The following is a 21,831-nucleotide window of genomic DNA, read 5'->3' as shown; positions in this document are numbered from 1 at the left end:
GGTTGTTGTCGTGTAAATTCAGCTGATGTGTGTAGCAATTTGAAATAAATAAAAAACGGAGCATGGAAAATAGGATGCGCCTAGAGCCCGAAGTGACTCGCCTCCAGCAGGGCTTAATAGGTGTACAAAGATGGCAGACCTGAGGGCCTTTATCAGGCCTCAACACTGCCATGACGACCATTGGCACCCCGCAATCGCGTCACGTGGGGTGGGCGATGGCACGTCAGAGGAGGCTGCCCCCCCCCCTCACGTCAGAGGAGGCTGCCCCCCTCATTTTAATATCCTATTGACCACGGCATCTGGGGGGTAAAACGAGTGAGATGCTGCCCGTTATAGTGAAAGGAACAAGATGAGCAACGATTCGGTTCACACCAGAACCTTTCTCAAGCTTGATGAAAGGTCAGAAAAGACCATGCCTGCATCGCTGGAGTAGAGGACGGCGGGGAACGGCGACAGGTGAGTGGTGCTATGTACAGGGGGTGAGCGGTACTATGTACAGGGGGTGAGCGGTACTATGTACAGGGGGTGTGTGGTGCTATGTACAGGGGGTGAGTGGTGCTATCTACAGGGGGTGTGTGGTGCTATGTACAGGGGGTGAGCGGCGCTATCTACAGGGGGTGTGTGGTGCTATCTACAGGGGGTGTGTGGTGCTATCTACAGGGGGTGAGTGGTGCTATGTACAGGGGGTGAGCTGCGCTATCTACAGGGGGTGTGTGGTGCTATGTACAGGGGGTGAGTGGTGCTATCTACAGGGGGTGTGTGGTGCTATGTACAGGGGGTGAGTGGCGCTATCTACAGGGGGTGTGGTGCTATGTACAGGGGGTAAGTGGTGCTATCTACAGGGGGTGTGTGGCGCTATGTACAGGGGGTGAGCGGCGCTATCTACAGGAGGTGAGAGGCGCTATCTACAGGGGGTGAGAGGCGCTATCTACAGGGGGTGAGCGGCGCTATCTACAGGGGGTGAGCGGCGCTATCTACAGAGGGTGAGCGGCGCTATCTACAGGGGGTGAGCGGCGCTATCTACAAAGGGTTTGCGGCGCTATCTACAGTGGGTTTGCGGCGCTATCTACAGGGGGTGAGCGGCGCTATCTACAGGGGGTGAGCGGCGCTATCTACAGGGGGTGAGCGGCGCTATCTACAGGGGGTGAGCGGCGCTATCTACAGGGGGTGAGCGGCGCTATCTACAGGGGGTGAGCGGCGCTATCTACAGGGGGTGAGCGGCGCTATCTACAGGGGGTGAGGGGCGCTATCTACAGGAGGTGAGCGGCGCTATCTACAGGGGGTGAGCGGCGCTATCTACAAAGGGTTTGCGGCGCTATCTACAGGGGGTTTGCGGCGCTATCTACAGGGGGTGAGCGGCGCAATCTACAGGGGGTGAGCGGCGCTATCTACAGGGGGTGAGCGGCGCTATCTACAGGGGGTGAGCGACACTATCTACAGGGGGTGAGCGGCGCTATCTACAGGGGGTGAGCGGCGCTATCTACAGGGGGTGAGCGGCGCTATCTACAGGGGGTGAGCGGCGCTATCTACAGGGGGTGAGCGGCGCTATCTACAGGGGGTGAGCGGCGCTATCTACAGGGGGTGAGCGGCGCTATCTACAGGGGGTGAGGGGCGCTATCTACAGGAGGTGAGCGGCGCTATCTACAGGGGGTGAGCGGCGCTATCTACAGGGGGTGAGCGGCGCTATCTACAGGGGGTGAGCGGCGCTATCTACAGGGGGTGAGCGGCGCTATCTACAGGGGGTGAGCGGCGCTATCTACAGGGGGTGAGCGGCGCTATCTACAGGGGGTGAGCGGCGCTATCTACAGGGGGTGAGCGGCGCTGTCTACAGGGGGTGAGCGGCGCTATCTACAGGGGGTGAGCGGCGCTATCTACAGGGGGTGAGCGGCGCTATCTACAGGAGGTGAGCGGCGCTATCTACAGGGGGTGAGCGGCGCTATCTACAGGGGGTGAGCGGCGCTATCTACAGGGGGTGAGGGGCGCTATCTACAGGAGGTGAGCGGCGCTATCTACAGGAGGTGAGCGGCGCTATCTACAGGGGGTGAGCGGCGCTATCTACAGGGGGTGAGCGGCGCTATCTACAGGGGGGGTGTGGCGCTATCTACAGGGGGTGAGTGGCGCTATCTACAGGGGGTGTGTGGCGCTATCTACAGGGGGTGAGCGGCGCTATCTACAGGGGGTGAGCGGCGCTATCTACAGGGGGTGAGCGGCGCTATCTACAGGGGGTGAGCGGCGCTATCTACAGGGGGTGAGCGGCGCTATCTACAGGGGGGGTGTGGCGCTATCTACAGGGGGTGAGTGGCGCTATCTACCGGGATGTGTGTGGCGCTATCTACCGGGGGGTGTGTGGCGCTATCTACCGGGGGGTGTGTGGCGCTATCTACCGGGGGTGTGTGGCGCTATCTACCGGGGGGTGAGTGTCGCTGTCTACAGAGGATGAGTGGCGCTGTCTACGGGGGGTTGTGGCGCTATCTATGGGCACTGGGGGGGTTTCTGAGGGGTTCGTACAAAAAAAACCCTGACGACTGAAATTCACCCGTTTTTTTTAACGCCCATTTAAAATGGTCAGACGGCCGGGAAATGGATGAAAATTTGGAGACACGCAGATGCAGAACAGCCATAAAGAACTGACAGGTGATCCGTTTTTTTTTACTGTCGTGTCAATATATCCCCACCCGTCAGACATTTATGACTATAATCCGATAACTCTGTTAGAGAATTCCCTATAATGTTGTTCCTCATATATTATGTACATTGGCTCCAGACGGAAACTTCATTCTGACTGTTGCTCCGCTGCGCTCTGTACTGTAACCTGATAATAACCTGATAATAACCTGATAATAACCAGAACAAGCCTCGGCTGTGGTGACTATACTAAAAATAACTTACAGATAACCAGTTCCTCCAGTCTACCCAAACTGGTTCACCCGACCTGGAAAACAGAGAAGCTTCCCAAATCCAGGAGATAAATTCTGGTTTCCAACAACTACGTTCATGAGTGTGCTCAGTATTGATCTCTGTCCACATGGTGTCTGCAAACTATCTTGGGTGTATGTGCCAGGAAAGCTCCTGACACATATATACCGCCGAACATAGACCCCCGATTCACCCCGTGTATATATATGTCAAAAGTGTGTCCCATTCTTTACAGAGGCATCCCGTAACAGAACCCATACCACGCGGTCTAGTATGTTTACTACAGGAGCCTTCGGACAACGTAACCCACTGTATGCCCAATCCATGGCATAGATCGCAACGTCCATCGGAGGAATATGTCGGGAAGTCCTCTACCTCTGACGGACAGATCCTTAGTGATAAGCAGGGACTTCTTGTATGAGTCTGTACACCAGAGTGATGAGGAAGGTGAGGGTAAAAGTCAGGAGGGTCCGGCAGCTGCGACCCTCAACGGTTCTCTCAAGGTACTTGACCATGTATTGTTCTGTTAGGCCGGGTTCCCACATCTCATAAACAATGGTATTTAGTGCGGAAATTCTGCAGTATTTACAGTAGCAGCAAAGTGGATGAGATTTGAGCAAATCCGGCCTACTGGGATGATGTTTCATCCCATGTGACTGCTGCAGCCAATCACAGACTGCAGCGGTCAAATAGGCAGCAGCGTCATCCCAGAGGCCGGACTGAACATGACAACAGAGGGACGCGTCGCCACAACACCGGCCTGGGGTAAGTATAGACTTCGAGCTCTCGTTTCCACAGCTACGTTTTCGCCTGAGAACCTGCACCACAATTTGGCGCGTTTTTTTCGGGCGGATTTCACGGCAGGTTCTAGGTCAGATACCCTGCGTACTTTTACGTAGAGTATCCGACCTGTGGGAACCCAGTGTAAGGCCGTCCTGTTTAGATTCCCTTTCTGGTTTTGACTTGAAAAATACTGGGAAAAATCTGCATCAAATCTGCACTGTGGGAACATACCCTAAATCTGCAGGTAAAACACCTATTGTGTTGTAGAACATCCGCAGCGTATCCTGTGTGTGGGAACATAACCCTAAAACTGCGCATATGAATGGAGGAGCCACATACTGCACCACCTCTCCATGAGACAGGGACTGCTGCTCTTCACAGACCCTAAAATGCCGCAGTATTAGGCCGGGTTCCCACAGGTCGGATACACTGCGTAAAACTTCTTAGCGTATCTGTCCTAGAACCCGCTGCGAATTCCACCCGAAAAACTGCACCAAATTGTGATGCAGTTTTTCGGGCAGTATCTCTGCTGCGGAAAGTCTATACATACCCTGGGCTGTTGTCATGGCGACGGGTCTCTCTGTTGTCCGGCGCAGTCCGGTCTCCTGGGATGACGCTGCAGCCCATGTGACTGATGCTGCCTGTGATTGGCTGCAGCGGTCACACGGGATTAAACGTCATCCCAGGAGGTCGGACTGGACGGAGAACAGAAGAAATTATCGCTATGGCAACGGCCCTGTTGTAATTATTTTTGATTAATTTTCCACACAAAAAAAGGGTGTTTTTTTTTTTTCCTTATTTGTGATTTGTGCAACAAAATCGCAGCTTTTTCGCCACAAAAGTCAGAAGAGCAACAACTCTGCAGCATAAATTGACACGCTCCGGATTTTAGTTCCGCACCGCAGGTCAATCTATGATCGTTTTCGCTGCTGATTTTTTACGTAGTGCGTGGATGAGATTTGTTCAAATATCATCCACTTTGCTGCTATTGTATTCTGCTGCGTTTTTTCTGTCCGCAATTCCGGATGGAAAAAACGCAGCATTTCCGCTACGTGTAGACAAGCCCTAATGGGCATCAGCCCTCATACATACACCAGATCCATAATAATACATCGCCTATAGACCACCTTGACGTTTTTTCCCACATATTTCTATTATAAAGGCGATGTATCTATAACATCCACACACTCTATACAATATAATGTACAGAAAAAATTGACTTCCTGCCTAAGAGCAATAACAGGAGATTCCCAGTTCCCTAAACAAAGATGGCCGCCGCGAAAAGATCACATGACGGAGTTGTCTTGGCAGCCAGTCCCGCCTCCACGCTTCCTGATTGGCTAGACTAAGCTGTCACGGCATCCGTTCGCAGCAGCAGAACCTTGAACTACGTAGGGCGGGGCTATGTCTGTACGCTGAGCGGAAGCTGGATCTGATTGGTGGATTCGGCTGTCCTTTAGTGGCGACACCGAGCGACGTGAAGGTGCGCTGTCTGCCCAGAGCTGATGTGTCCCATACCAGGAAGTGAAGTTTTTAAGGAGCTCAACTGAGAGTGGAGCAGGTGAGACGCGGGGGAGATTGGGGTGTAAGATTCCTGTAACACCCGCTTGTTGTAGCATTATCTGGCGGTGTATACCTAGCGTGTGTGTATATTATGTATATAGAGATATGGGGTGACGATATATGCTCCATGTAATCCTATCACCGGCTGTGGACAGATGCAGTTATCACGATCAGACATCTGTCACGATGTTTGTTGTTATCGGAACGACAGGATAGTGTCATCACAACAAACCGCATCCTTCTAGTACGTACCGGTTCACATTATTATTTACCTTCTAATCACGTGATCCGGACTCCACCAAGAACCAGTAGTGGTCAACGATTTATCTACAGGGGCCCTCAGATGTGGCCCTAGACTTCACCTAGGGGGTTGGGTGAATTTTTAGAATAGTCGGGCTCCCATCAATCAAACCTGTATGTCCGATCCTATCAATAGGCCATGTATGTGTACGGAGTCAATATATAAAAGGCCATTTAAAGGAGACATTACGGGTATAAAGATTGTATGTAGCCTCGTGTGCGCCCCCTACTGTTGTATGCACGTACCCCGTCTTGTCTCACATATACGGCGTTGTGTGACTCCAAAACGACACTGACTAGTGACTGGAATAGCGATTAGAAATATTATCCGTACTCTTAAAGGGTTGTTCCATCGTGTCTGTCCCCCATAGGGTATCATTAGGGTATATCGACGACATAACTTTGGGTTCCCCCTCTTAGTCAGAGCAGAGACACTAAAAAGTGCAGCCCCCGATCTGCAAGGTGTGATCCACCCACACGGTCACCCCGTTATTTGTACGGGTTCCATTTAATACTACTTCAGATAGGACAATCCCTTTAAATTACTGTCTGCAATGCAGAATAATAAAGATCCGTCAGTAAGTAGAAGCCCTCGAGTCGTCGTCTTTTTCCGAGTTGTTAAAAGTTGAGACGTTTCTGAAAAAGCTGCGTGACCGCCAATATGGCTGACATAATACCTGACGACATACCTTGTGGGGTTATCAGCCGTATCTATGTAACCTGTGCATTGTATACTGGGTCAGGACATTATGGTAATTTGTTCCGTGGTGCTTATGACCAGATTTACGTAATTACTGAGGAATCTTTTTCTGACGTCGGGCGGTAACCTGTAATAACCAGGTAGATGTCACCTGCGGATCAGTCTGTTCAGCACTAGGTGCGGTTGTGGCCATTATTTCACCTTTTCACTATACGACTACGTCTCATTGACATAAGGTCGCCCGTGACTCACCGTAAAATCTCTGCGCCGTTAACGTCAATACAACCCATTGACGTGAAATAAAACAAAGGAGATTGTGCCCTGACTCTTCCTATAAGACCTCCTCCTTTTTGGGGGGTGTTTTTAGTAAAATGGTATATTAATTTTTTTGCGGTGGGTTTAAATTTTTTCTCTTTTTTGCTATTAGTGGCGGGAAATATATCAAATGGTCAAACATTGTTCTAAAATTTTCGTCTTTAATTGCCACTTTCTCAGTGGTGAGAAAAGGGGTGGGGCTTAGTCGAAGAGGGTGGAGCTTCCCTCCCCCCCCCCCCTTATGCCCAAAAACTATCGTAGATTTATAGACTAAATCTAACGCAGGCTCTTAGCTTCAGTCTGTGGGGTGTAGCATGGTTGAAGGCCCATATCGGGCCTCGTACCTTGCGACCCCTGATCTGATCCCCCAACCCTTTCCCTATTGGACACCTTTTAAAAAAAAAAACAAAAAACTAAATTTTACAAAATTCACCGATCCGCTTACTAAAAAAAGATTTAAATTTCCCCATTGGCTTCAAGCTAATGTTTGACCGCAGGGGTATTTGCCATGAAAAAACGCCTCCAAAAAGTTGTTTTTTTTCCTGCTGCCCGGTTTCTTAGGCCTTGTTCACTCGTTTTCAACAGAGCGTGTGTCCGTTTCGAGAAACCCTCAAAATGCCCAATTCTGGTTCATTTTTGCAAACAAGACTCGCCTATTGAGAAAAAAACGGACGGTACACGCATGACGTCCGTGTGCTGCCCATTTTTTACGGATCTGTTGCTGAACGTTGCAAATAAGTGAAACCTGGAAGTGTATGCAGAGGAGAAAAAGGGATGACATACGGACGTAAAAGATGGACTCACGGAACGCACAATGGGACGTTAATACGGATGAGAAACGGTGCGTTTATTGCGGACGCAAATTGAATTCGCTCGTCCAATTTCTCAGACTTCCGATCCAGCAGGGTGGACGAGATGGTCAGAGTTTTAGCTTGGAGCATCAGGCCCCTTATGTGACAAACTCTCTGGGGATGGGGTGTGACTATAACTTGTGCACTACGCAGTACCCCCATAATATTACAAATCTAAATTGAAAAACAAAAAACAATAAAAAATTAACTTTATTAAATTGAGGTTTCAAAACGTGAAATAATCTACACCTATTTGGTGCGGTTACGACCATCATAACCTGCACAATAAATGTATAACCTCAGTTAAGAAGAACGGCGTGTGCCATAAAAGGGGACAAATCGGCAAAAACTGCAGCAGAATTTTTTTATTTTTGACAAAATAAAAATGGATATAAAAAAAAAATCAGAGTCTCAAACGGTTATGTCGAAAAAATCCCAAATATGTTCTGGTCCTCGAGGCTAAAATTGACCCGGTCCCCGAGGGGTTAAAGCGAGAAGTTCTTCAAACCAATCTACGAGGTGAAGCTCTCATCCCGCCCAACTGCCAACAAGAGGACTCTCTTAGGCCGGTCCCGTTGTCTACATATAGTGCCCCCATGATTGGCATTAGGAGGGGGATTTAATGGGCCCAGATGCATTAGCTTCTACTTTTTTTTTCCTTTGGGGGGTAGAAAATCTGTATTGTAAATGTGATGAGACGCCAAACTTGGCCACGTTCCTCTCCTGGTCGTGGCATTTGCTTCATGAGGAAGTTCTGTAGGGATTAATATTTTTATGAGAACAATAGAACAGACTGCAAATCGCAACGCGTCCAACGAGAGAAGCCAATTCTTAGTATTAACGCCCGTTTCATGCTTGAAAGACGATCTGAATAGATAGCCCGGCCGTTCCGATGGCAGCCATATTGGTTTTCACTCCGCTTTTTCAGAAACTTTTTAAAAATATCTAGATCGAAGAGGATAACTCCCAACCGTTATTTGACGTTGTTGTGTAGAGTAGTCCAATCCCTCCCTGATGAGATATGGAATCTTACACAACTTCTACCTGATACAATTCTTCTTACTCTGTTCCCCCGTTTCTACGATAGGATGACCACTTTAGTTTGGCGCGGCCGACGTGGCGAAGAGGGGCAGGACAAAAGGGCTGATTCGGACGATTCCGGCAAAGAGAAGGATGAGGAAACCTCGGGGGACTGTAAGGATATGAGGCTGACGCTTATGGAGGAAGTTCTTCTTTTGGGACTGAAGGATAAAGAGGTACGGACTTGAAATTGTATCCTACTGTTTTATTATGTCGGACTATGACGTGGGGGGGGGGGTCTGGGAAGCATTTGGGGTGTCTGGCACTCAGTTATCTATTAGGGCATATGAACGTCAGGGTGGCTACGACCTCGGAGGACTTGGCGGAGCCATGTGTTACGCGTTCGTCCATCGACTTCATGCTATATCTACATAAACATGCTGGAATATCAATAACTGTTGGGGGCCTATCTGATTGGACAACCCCTTTAAAGGATGGCCATCAATGCCTGATTGGTGGTGGTCCAACCCATGGGGCCACAGTGGTCCAGGGAGATACTTCAGTTCATGACACAGCACCGCTCTCGTTCATGTGGCTGTGTCTGGTACTGCAACTCTATTCCATTCACATGAATGAGGCTGAGCTGCAGTACCAGAAACAGCCACACATACGTGGCTGGCGCTGTATCAAGTACATCCGCCCCTTTGATCTGTTCGCTGGTAGTGTATTCATGCGGTGCAGATGTGCCGTGGTTTTTGCTGCCCATCGGAGAACTGCACTGCAAAATTACATGTGTTTTTTTTACTTCGATCTGGCGCAGTTCTTCACCTAGCTTAGAGACCGCTATAAAAATGAATGCGGGTTTTGTCTTGAGGTTCTTGGCTTCACCGTGCCGCAAAAACTGCACCGTGTAAATACACCCATATAGTAGTTAAAATGGTTCCGAGCTAGTGCTTGATTTTAGACGGTTCTTTTTCACTTTTTGCAATATTTATTGCTCTAAGGCCTAGTTTACACTGAGGTTTTTTACATGGAAACAGTGTCAAAAAACTTCCGAAATCTCCCATTGATTTCAATGGGAGGCGGAGGTGGTTTATTTTTCCGGGGACAGAAAGAAACGCTCGCAGAAAAAAGCGTCATACCCTTTCTTCAGGCATTTCTGCCTCTAACCTCCCATTGACCTCAATGGGAGGCAGAGAAAGCCGTTTTCGCCGCATTTTATGCCCGCGCCGCTCAATGGCCGCAGCTGCAAAAAACGCGGCAGAGTGCAGGCAGCTCAAAATCTCCCTCAAATTCCATCAGGAAAAAAAACTCAGTGTGAACAGGGCCTAAGGCATCCAAACGAAATGAAGAAACTTTGTATATATTTTTAAAAATGTCCTGCCGTTCTGTGTAAACAGCTCCTATGCAGACCTATGTGCCTCCAACAAACCCTGTGCGTAAATAGAACCTACAGTCAGGCGTTCCTCTCTCCCATCTGCCCCCTCTGCTATTGTGTGTACGTTTAGTAAGAGGAGAGATTGGCGTAACGCATGGCTGCAGGGTCAGTCTTGTTTGGTGACACATAAGTCTGCATAGCAGCTGTATACACAAACCATAGGATATTTTTTTTTTATTCAAAACGGTTTGCAACGTTGCATCACTCTTTATATTGGATTTATTGAAGCAATAGAAATGACTGCAAAGTCTACATGACCCTTCATAGTATTCTTCCCAGTCTAACAGTACAACTGGCCTCCTTGTTCACAGCAACCAATCAGAGCTCTGCTTTCATCTCTGAAACTGCTCTGGTAAAATGAAAGCTGAGCTCTGATTGGTTGCTATGGGCAACAAGGACAGTTTTACTGTTAGGCTGTTGTGATAAATGAGGCCTGTAGTGATTTCATACAGCCGATTTTATTTGGCTTTTTTTTTATGAAGGTCTTGGACATCGCTGATACGGATAAGGACCTATTCGCGTCACGTTTTTTTTATTTAGCGCGTACGTCAGGATAGCTCACAACGTACATGCTAAATATGTCGGATGGAGACCAAAAGCGTGCCATTTTGGCTCTCGTCTGGCCGGTATACTGCAGATTACCGCATAAAAAAAAAGTATGGAATGGCGTAGTACGTTACACTATTCTATCCCGCGAAGTCCAGTAAAAAAACTAAAAACGTAGGTTTTTTTACACGGTAGCCTAAGGTTGACGGATGCCACAGTCAGTCTCCGTTTAAAATATATACCTCAATATATGGCTCATTCACACGAGCGTGTCCGATTTGCCTCCGCGAAAAACGGGGCGTTTTTCATGCATATGACTGTTTTGTGTTGCGGCAGTGAAGTTTTTCGTACGTTATCGGTCTTTCTCGTCCGTGTTTCTCTTCTACGAACACTTACTAGTTATACTTTTTTCTATTTTATTTTTTTATTTCTCTAGCAGCCGATAAGTGGACAGCACAAAGGATGTCGTCCATGTGCTGTCCGTTTTTTGTTTCACACACCCACTCATCAATGGGCGAGTCTGGTCTGCGCAAACTGACCGGAATAGTGAGTTTCCCGCCACAGACACACGCCCCGTGAAAAACCACGATGTGTGAATAGCCCCGTTGACTTGCATAGTTTATTAAAACTGACAGCACACTGACTAAAAAAAACAGGCTCGTGTGAATAAGTCCTAACGCTGAGGTTTTTTTTTCTTCGTTGCTTGAAACAGTTTGTGATGTATTTTCCATGAGTCTTTTCTTCCGTCCGTTTGACCCAGTCCGGCAGGGCGAGGTGATCTGTGACCAGCACAAACACGCGGCTCAGATCATTACGCGAACAACAAGGACTTCCAGCGAGATCTGTAGCGGCAGCTTATTCATGTTTATTACAGTCCATCGCCTCGGTATATGTGCCGCACTTATCTGACTTTCCTCTTTCTACGTTTACTTCTTTATTATCATTCTATCTTTTTCATGCACTGAACTCCTGGTGAATTTGTGCTTCCACACAATGCCCAATTAGAACCGGCTAAGCTGCAGTGCAAAGCATGGGGAGGAAGGCTGAAATGTATCATTCGTTAGATGGATTTAAAGAGAACCTGTCGCCATAACAGACCTTGTTAAATTATAGCATAAGGCCCAGTTCACACTGAGTTGTTTTTGTTTTGTTTTTTAAATGAAATGCAGAAACTGCGGTGGTTTTTGATCAAAAAGTTCGCCAAAAGAAGCGCTTCAAACGAGCGGCGTGCTTTTCTTCCTCCTATTGATTTCAATGGAAGTTCAGAGGCGGCAACCGCTCCAAGATAGGGCATGCCGCTTTATTAGCGGTGAAAATCAGCCCGTGAAGAAAAAAAAAATATTTTGCCTATTTAAATAAATGGGAGAGATTTGGGGCGTTTTTTTGAGCTGATTCCGACCAGATCCGTGCCAAAAAACTGTGTGAACTGGGTCCTAGGCTTTCGGCACTTTTTCGTTTGAAAAAAAAGAAACAAGCCATAGATGCAAAAACAGCGTCCAAAGTGAAGAAAAACGCCATAACAAAAACGTAATGTTAATCGTACGGTTCATGGTCGTGTATTGAATTACTGCAAACATAAGGCCGCAGTGGGTTCTTCATTAAAAAATGCAGCAAGTAACGGCAGGGAACCCGGCACAAAAAAGAGGGATCGTGTGACTCCACGGAATCTGGAAGTGATTTCAGCCCCTATATATTGCGCTGAAGGGGGGCTTCTTAGTGCGTGTGGCCAGCTTTTAGGCCATGTTGACTATGTTTAGTAATACCGAGTAAGGCCTCATGCACACGACCGTAGTGTTTTTCTGGTCCGCAAATTACAGGACCGTGTTCCGTGAAATGTCCTCCGCAGTTCATCCGTATGTAATCCGCAAAATGCGGATAAAAAAAAAAAAAGCCTAGGTAAAACAGGCTGACGACAGAACTCATTCCCGGTCGTCGCCTAGCAACACTTCCACAAATCCGCAAACTGCGGTTGACACACGGAGGTGTACCCGCATTTTCCACGGGCCCATTGACTTCTATGGGCATGTCCGCATCGAATTTGCGGGCCGTAATAAGACATGTCCTGAGTTTCTGCGGCACGGATTTGCGGACATGCGGGGACCCGTGAAAACACGGATAGTGTGTATGGGCCCATAGAAATGAATGGGTCCACAATTCTCCCGTGGATTTTCGGGGGAATTGCGGACGCAAAAACACGTTCGTGTGCATGGGGCCTTATACACTTTATTTTTTGTCACTGCACAATAAATCTACCTGGAAACCATTAACAAGATGCTGTTGCTGGATCTTTTATTTTGTATTTAGAGCTTTGAGTGCATAACGGTGTATTGCAAGCCGCTCCAGGTACCCTATACAAGCCATAATTGACATGAAAAACAGTCCTAATGCGTTCCGCTTACTGCCCTGCTTGTTGACTGTTTCCTGGAAGCTAAATAATTTTTCATCTGTCTGTATATGGCTTACCCTTTTCAAATTTGTTTTGTCTTGTCACCTAAAAACTGGCTCTACCATTGTTCATGGGTTGCGCCTGGCAGTGCAGCTTCTCTCCGTGGCACGGTCTTCTCTCTGCCGATGGGTGGGAGAAACCCCTTTTTAGGCCGACCACCTGCTGCGTTTTTATCTTGAAACAAGTCGGAGCTGCGATGCAGCATTTTGAGAATTCTTTGAGATCACATGTCCGCACGGCTGGGGCGTAAGGAAATGTGTAATATTTTCTCTCTCCCTTATATCCTGTTTGTAAATGTTCCAATGACCCGGCGTGTCTGGCAGACGCTCAGATTTCTCATTTAATATTTAACCAGGTGATCGCTGCTCTGCAGATCCTGGAAAGGAAATGGCGGCAAAGCAGTGAAAGTAGTAACACAAAAAGCTAGTGGCGGCCCGGACGTGTAGTAAATAGTTTCTGCAAATTAAGTTTACTCATTGTATAATATGTTCTAAGAGATTTTGTATATCAATTCTTCGAGTTTCAAGATCTCTGCTTGCTGGTAGTCAATGGGAACCTTCATTGTTTGAGCTGTCTTGTAACGAGCGGTGCGCCTGTATCAAGATCACATGACCTGGAGAGCTGGAAGTAAACCATCAGGGTATGTTCACACGCAAACTCAAAAAATACGGAGCTGCTTTCAAGGGAAAACCTCTCCTGATTTTCAGACGTTTTTTTAAGCCACTCGCGTTTTTTGTGACATGCACTTTTTCGCGGCCGTTTTGAAAAAAAATGGACCGTCAGAACAGCATCGGTTTTCCAATTGAAATCAATGGGCAGATGTTTAGAGGTTCTGCTTCCGATTTTTCGGGCGTTTACGGCCCGAAAATAAGCCGTGTGAACTGTTCCTGTTGAATGACCGCAAGCAGAGATCTTGAAAAATGTAAAGTCAATACATAAAATATATTAAAAGTTTATAACTTTATTTGCTGCAACCCCTTGTCACGATTCTGCCCCAGCCATAACGTATCATTGTAGTGACATCGCCTCTATGCCGACACTTAAAGAGGCTCTGTCACCAGATTTTGCAACCCCTATCTGCTATTGCAGCAGATCGGCGCTGCAATGTAGATTACAGTAACGTTTTTATTTTTAAAAAACGAGCATTTTTGGCCAAGTTATGACCATTTTTGTAGTTATGCAAATGAGGCTTGCAAAAGTCCAAGTGGGTGTGTTTAAAAGTAAAAGTCCAAGTGGGCGTGTATTATGTGCGTACATCGGGGCGTGTTTACTACTTTTACTAGCTGGGCGCTCTGATGAGAAGTATCATCCACTTCTCTTCACAACGCCCAGCTTCTGGCAGTGCAGACACACAGCGTGTTCTCGAGAGATCACGCTGTGACGTCACTCACAGGTCCTGCATCGTGTCAGACGAGCGAGGACACATCGGCACCAGAGGCTACAGATGATTCTGCAGCAGCATCGGCGTTAGCAGGTAAGTCGATGTAGCTACTTACCTGCAAACGCCGATGCTGCTGCAGAATCATCTGTAGCCTCTGGTGCCGACACGATGCAGGACCTGTGAGTGACGTCACAGCGTGATCTGCCAGAAGCTGGGCGTTGTGAAGAGAAGTGGATGATACTTCTCATCAGAGCGCCCAGCTAGTAAAAGTATTAAAAACGCCCCGATGTACGCACATAATACACGCCCACTTGGACTTTTGCAAGCCTCATTTGCATAACTACAAAAATGGTCATAACTTGGCCAAAAATGCTCGTTTTTTTTAAAATAAAAACGTTACTGTAATCTACATTGCAGCGCCGATCTGCTGCAATAGCAGATAGGGGTTGCAAAATCTGGTGACAGAGCCTCTTTAACCCCTTAAGGACGCAGCCTAGTTTTGGCCTTAAGGCTCAGAGCCCATTTTTCAAATCTGACATATTTCACTTTATGTGGTAATAACGTCGGAATGCTTAAACCTATCCAAGCGATTCTGAGATTGTTTTCTCGTGACACATTGGGCTTCATGTTCGTGGTAAAATTTGGTCGATATATTCAGTGTTTATTGGTGAAAAATTGCAAAATGTAGAGAAAATTTTGAAAAAATTGAATTTTTCTGAATTTAAATGCATCTGCTTGTAAAACAGACGGTTATACCACCCACAATAGTCACTAGTTCACACTTCCCATATGTCTACTTTAGATTGGCATCGTTTTTTGAACATTCTTTTATTTTTCTTGGACGTTACAAGGCTTAGAACATAAACAGCAATTTCTCATATTTTTAAGAAAATTTCAAAAGCCTTTTTTTTAAGGTACCTCTTGAGTTCTGAAGTGGCTTTGTGGGGCCTATGTATTAGAAACCCCCATAAAACACCCCATTTTAAAAACTAGACCCCTCAAAGTATTCAAAACAGCATTTAGAAAGTTTTTTAACCCTTCAGGCATTTCACAGGAATTAAAGCAAAGTGGAGGTGAAATTTGCAAATTTCATTTTTCTTGCTGAATTTCAATTTTATTCATTTTTTTTTCTGTAACAGAGAAGGTTTTACCAGAGAAACACTACTAAATATGTATTGTCCAGATTCTGCAGTTTTCAGAAATGTCCCACATGTGGCCCTACTGTGCTCGTGGACTAAAACACAAGCCCTAGAAGCAAGGAAGCACCTAGTGCATTTTGAGTCCTCTTTTTTTATTACAATATATTTTAGGCAGCATGCCAGGTTTGAAGAGGTGTTGAGGTGCCAAAACAGTAGGAATCCCCCAATAGTGACCCCATTTTGGAAACTACACCCCTCGAGGAATTCATTTATGGTTGTTGTTACCATTTTGACCGCACAGTTTTTTCACAGCACGTATTTGAATTGGGCTGTGAAATGAAAAAAATGTCATTTTTCCAATAAAATGTCATTTGTGATCAAAATTTCTTATTTTCACAGGGAACAAAATACCCCATTTGGTTGCCCAATTTGTCCTTAGTGTGGCAATACCCCATTTGTGGTGATAAACTGCCGTTTGGGCCCATGGGAGGGCTCAGAAGGAAAGGAGCGCTATATGTTTGTTGGAGTCCAGATTTTGCTGGATTGGTTTTCGGGTGCCATGTCTCATTTGCAGAGCCTCAGGGGTATCAAAGCAATGGAAACCCACCAAAAGCGACCCCATTTTGGAAACTACACCCCTCAAGGAATTCATTTATGGTTGTTGTTAGCATTTTGAGCACACAGTTTTTTCACAGCACCTATTTCAATTGGGCTGTGACATTAAAAAAATAAAAAATTACATCTTATTGGAAAAAATTTCATCAAAATTTCTTATTTTCACAGGGAACAAAATGCTCAATTTTGTTGCCCAATTTCTCCTGAGTGCAGCAATACCCCATTTGTGGCAATAAACTGCCGTTTGGGCCCATGGGAGGCCTCAGAAGGGAAGGAGCGCTGTGTGTTCTTTGGAGTACAGATTTTGCTGGTTTGGTTTTCGGGTGCCATGTCGCATTTGCAGAGCCCCAGAGGTATCAAAGCAATGGAAACCCACCAGAAGTGACCCCATTTTGGAAACTACACCCCTCAAGGAAATCATTTATGGGTAATGTGACCATTTAGACCACATAGTTTCTTCACAGAACTTATTTGAATTGGGCTGGGAATTAAAAAAAAATATATTTTTTCCAATAATATGTCATTTTAGCTCAAAAATTCTTATTTTCACAAGAAATAAAATACCCCATTTGGTTGCCCAATTTCTCCTGAGTGCGGCAATACCCCATTTGTGGTGATAAACTGCCGTTTGGGCCCATGGGAGGGCTCAGAAGGAAAGGACCACCATTTGGCCTACTGGGGATTTTCTAGTGCGAAGTCATGTACGCAGAAGCCCCTGAGGTACCAGTACAGTTGAAACCCGCAAGAAGTGACCCCGTTTTAAAAACTACACCCTTAAGGCATTCATCTAGAGGTGTAGTGAGCATTTTGACCGGAGACCTACACCCCATAAACTGTAATGTGGGTTCTCCCGGGTATGGCAATACCCTACATGTGGCTGTTATCAGCTGCCTGGGCACACAGCAGGGCCCAGAGGGGAAAGACGAGGGGGGATAAGCTGTGCGGAGTGCATCAGGGTAAGTAAAATTGGGGTAAATTATAAACCAAGGGATGTATGATAAATTTTAAAACACTCATTCATACAGAGCTCTGGTTATTCGGGACACGTGTCACATTGATATATTGTGTCATCCCTTATCGCCCTCTTATAGCAGACTTTGCACCTCTATTGACTATTTCCCTTCTTGCCAGTTTGGGGAACTTCTCCTGGAAAGTGTTGCCGCCCTGGTACGATGCGTGTGGCCCCGCTTCCAGAAGTACTGGGTGCCCCCCCTTCTTGGTCCCTAAAGATTAGGTTCTTGATGATCACCTCTTGAAATTCCAGGAAAGTTCCCGTCTGGCCTGCACATCGACGTAGCACGTACGCATTGTACAAAGCCATCTGTATGATGTGCCCGGCCAGCTTCTTATACCACACCGCATGGCGCTATAGGGCTTCAGGATTTGATCTTACAAGTCCACCCCTCCCATGTACCTATTGTAGTCCAGGATGCAGTCTGGTTTGGGGGTGGCCTTTCCTTCATATATCCTAGACCTGTAGGCATACCCTGATGCACTCTCGCAGCTTATACATCTTCACGCCATACCTTGCCCTCTTACCCGGCAGGTACTCGCGGAATTGAACCCTCCCTTTAAAATGTACCAGGGACTCATCAATAGAAATACACTTCTCGGGGGTGTATGTTTGGGAAAACCGGGCACTGGAACGGTCTAATAGGGGTCTCCGTTTATACAAACGGTCAAAACTGGGGTCATCTCGGGGTGGACACGCCTCATTATCAGTATAATGTTAGAAGCGAAGTATTGCCTCATTTTTATTTTTTTTTAGGTTTCAGTTCAGTTCTGAAGTTGCTTTGAGGGGCCCATATATTAGAAACCCCTATCAAACACCCCGTTTTAGAAATTAGACCCCTCAAAGTATTCACAACAGCATGTAGAAAGTTTATGAACCCTTTAGGTGTTTCACAGAAATTTAGAGCAAAGTAGAGGTGAAATTTACATATTTTTTTTGTCAGAAAATCCTCTTTATACCATTTTTTTTATAACACAAAAGGATTTATCAGAGAAATACAACTTAATACTTATTACCCAGATTCTGCAGTTTAGAGAAATATCCCACATGTGGCCCTAGTGCGGTAATGGACTGAAGCGCCGGCCTCCGAAGCAAAGGAGCGCCTAGTGGATTTTGAGGCCTCTTTTTTATTAGGCACCATGTCCGGATTGAAGAGGTCTTGTGGTGCCAAAACATTGGGAACCCCCCAAAAGTGACCCCAATTTGGAAACTAGACCCCTTGAGGAATCCATTGTAGTTTTCTTGGGGTGCATGTGACTTTTTGATCAGTTTTTATTCTATTTTTAGGTGGCGTGGTGACTAAAAAACAGCAATTCTACTATTGTTTTTTTATTCTTTTTTTTCTACAGCGTTCACCGTGCGCTATAAATGACATATTCACTTTATTCTGCGGGGCGATACGATTACGGCGATACCAGATGTTTATAGTTTTTTTTTATGTCTTATGGCGTTTGCACAATAAAATACGTTTTGTAAACAATCCTTCACTTTTTGTGTTACCTTATTCTAAGAGCCAGAACGTTTTTATTTTTCCATCAATAAAGCGGTGCGAGGACTTATTTTTTGCGTAACGAACTGTAGTTTCGATCAGGACCATTTTTCGGTACATGCGACTTTTTGATCTCTTTTTATTCCATTTTTTGGGAGGTGAAGTGACCAAAGAATTGTGATTGTGGTACGGTTTATTATTATTTTATTTTACGGCGTTCACCGTGCGGGATAAATAATGAAATAATTTTGTAGTTCAGGCCGTTACGGACGCGGCGATACCAATTATGTATAGTTTATTTGTTTATATATTTTTATTAATAATAAAGGACTGATAAGGGAAAAAGGGGGGATTTTTACTTTTATTACTTTTAAATCTTTTATTTTCTAATTTTTACACATCTTTTTTTAACTTTTTTTTCACTTTATTACTTTGTCCCACTAGGGGACATGAGGGCAGGAGGCCCTGATCGCTATTCTAATACACTGCACTACATGCGTAGTGCAGTGTATTAGAACTGTCAGCTACTCACTGACAGCAAGCATAGTGGGTCCTGACGTTGTCAGGACCCACTAGGCTTCCGTCTATGGCATAGCCGGACGCCATTGTTTGGTGTCCGGTTGCCATAGTCACCATCGCCGGCCGCTATCGCGTAGCAGGCCGGCGATGGCAGCTTAACCCCTAAAAAGCCGCGATCTCTATAGAACGCGGCTTTTAAGGGGTTAATCAGCGGGGACACAGCGATCAGTCCCCGCTGTAGGAGCTGTGACAGCTGCTGAACAAGACAGCAGCGTCACAGCTCCTGTATGTGTCGGGAGGACGGCCAAAACGGCCGTTACTCCCGTGACGTACTATTACGGCATGGAGCGCGAACGATACAGCTGCCATGACGTAATAGTACGTCAAGGAGCGGGAAGGGGTTAATCACATGATTGTACAGTTCCTGGCTTAGCGCATATACGACTGATTACGTTGGACATGTATGCTATCCCGTCTAAGGCCCCATGCACACGACCATATTTTTGTCCACCCGTAAATACTGGCCCGGTGTCACCCGTATTCCACCCATATTTACGGGCACGTTTTTCGCTGCAAAATTGCACTGCACTAATCGGCAGCCCCTTCTCTCTAACAGTGCAGGATAGAGAGAAGGGACAGCCCTTTCCATAATAAAAGTAAAAGAAATTCATACTTACCCGGCCGTTGTCTTGGTGACGCGTCCCTCTCTTGACATCCAGTCCGACCTCCCCGGATGACGCGGCAGTCCATGTGACTGCTGCAGCCTGTGATTGGCTGCAGCGGTCACATGGGCTGTAACGTCATCCCAGGAGGCCGGACTGGAGGAAGAAGCCGATCGTTTAACTCTTTCAGCACCCTGGACAGTGACTATTTACTGAGGTCACCTAGCAACGCTCCTGTAATTACGGGTGCACACACGTAGTCATCCGTAATTACGGGAGCCCCATAGACTTCTATGGGCTACCCGTGCCGTAATTACGGCCTGAAATAGGACATGTTCTATCTTTTTCAACGGCACGGGCACCTTCCCGTGAGCATACGGGGAGGTACCCGTGGCCAATAGAAGTCTATGGGCCCGTAATTACAGGAGCTTTTACGGTCGTGTGCATGGGGCCTTAGCTGAGCCAGCGGCAGTACACTAGACCTTCCAATGAAAATGAGATGACTTCGTTTTCCCTGCCCTAGTCTACACAGCAAAGCTGAAATGTGAGCCTCAGAGCAGCGTCAATGTTGTCCCTGAGCTGTCAGGTATTGCATTCAAGAATATGGGGTCTTATACTAGATACAGCCTATGGACGAGAAAATATAAAAAATATTACATAGTTTAATCATTTCTAAAAAAAAAAACTGCATGACCTTTTTATATAGATTGGCGTGATGTAACCAAATATGGACGATGTTACACTGGGGATTCACGTCGACCAGCTCTATATTTTAAGGTCTTTTTAATCCCTTGGTAATTTTTATATATATATAATAATTTTTTATACGGTATTGCCGTATTCAGATGGATTATTTTAATCCTCTTTTATGACATTGTCCTAATATAAATATCTCATTTTAATTTAGGGATTAGGATAAAATCTGGATTTGTTCTCATAGGTTCGGGTGACTCTGCTTCAGTCTTTGTAATGTCGTCCAACAGGCTGAGGGTGTTTATCAGTCATATAAAATGAGGCCACGTCCCGTGACTCGCGTAGGTAAGAATGTGGCAGGTAACGGCATCAATGTATACGACGGGTAATAGAAAACAAGGCAGACGAATCTATAACCAGACGGTATATCGGGCTCGGTTATCACGTCGGAGTCCTACGAGAAGAAAGGAGAAAAAATAATATATATATTTGTTTTTTATTAATGTTTTTAGTTCATCCAAACAGATTTATGCCACAAAATAGATCTCTTAAAATGGCGCAAACTACCAGTGTACGGAAATGTTTATTGTAGGCGTGAGAGCAGATTGGGGCGGAGCTAGGGTGACCGGTAATAATTTTTGTTGGTTTAATATAACCTAGTGCTGGGCGATTGTGACCTAAATCAAAATCACAATTAATGGAACATCTAGCCTCGATTTTGATGAACGATTATTTAGGCCACACCCCTTTTACATGCCACACCCCTTTTTTACATACCACGCCCCCTATTTGCATGCTACGCCATTGAATTCATAATTATCCCCTGAGCCTGTTGTATACTACTCTATATGATATACCCACCACTGTCCCCACACAGTACAATGGCACACCGTATAATGCCGCATAGCTGCCCCCACACAGCGCCGATAGTACCTAATAAAAAATAATATACATACTCGCCTAATCCCGTTCCATTGACGAGTGGAGGAGCTCCCTCTGCTCCTCCGGTGTGTGTGCGGCTCGGTGCAGACCGGCGCGATGACTTCACTGCCTCGTGTCCGGCGTTACATAGTGAATGGTAGAGCAGGGACCTTACGGCTCCCTACTCTACCTTTTGGATTCAACCATATCTCTCCTGAAGATACGAAATTAATAAAAAATCAAATGCGCAAGATGACGTCTGTTAATTGCTCTGTATTACGGTATTCATATTTTTTTTTTTTGGGGGATTAATTGCCCCGCCCTAATTGAGAGATATATATATATATATATATATCTATTTCTGTGATGTGGACGCATGATTCTGTGTCCTTGTAAAATGCGGTCCCCGGTGCGTTGGGAGTTTATTTTTTACGTGTGTTATCTCAGTATTTCTTTGTATATAGATAGTTGTGTTCTCAGGTATTACATCACTATTATCTGTGATCGGTTTACAGAGGAATG

General features: G+C 46.0%; 1 protein-coding gene across 1 annotated transcript in view; it reads left to right on the top strand.

Moving 5' to 3' along the window:
- The first annotated feature begins 5,106 nt into the window (after positions 1-5,106).
- Positions 5,107-21,831, top strand: part of GOLPH3L (golgi phosphoprotein 3 like) — a 35,235-nt gene continuing 18,510 nt past the window's right edge. The window contains exons 1-2 of the mRNA XM_075843357.1: positions 5,107-5,260; positions 8,516-8,684. Coding sequence (XP_075699472.1) covers positions 8,517-8,684 — 168 coding nt within the window. The 5' untranslated portion in view covers positions 5,107-5,260; position 8,516. The remainder of the gene's footprint in view (positions 5,261-8,515; positions 8,685-21,831) is intronic.

The sequence above is a fragment of the Rhinoderma darwinii genome, chromosome 12, assembly GCF_050947455.1.
Source record: "Rhinoderma darwinii isolate aRhiDar2 chromosome 12, aRhiDar2.hap1, whole genome shotgun sequence".
Taxonomy (NCBI): domain Eukaryota; kingdom Metazoa; phylum Chordata; class Amphibia; order Anura; family Rhinodermatidae; genus Rhinoderma; species Rhinoderma darwinii.
This window is presented reverse-complemented; position numbering and strand designations above follow the sequence as displayed.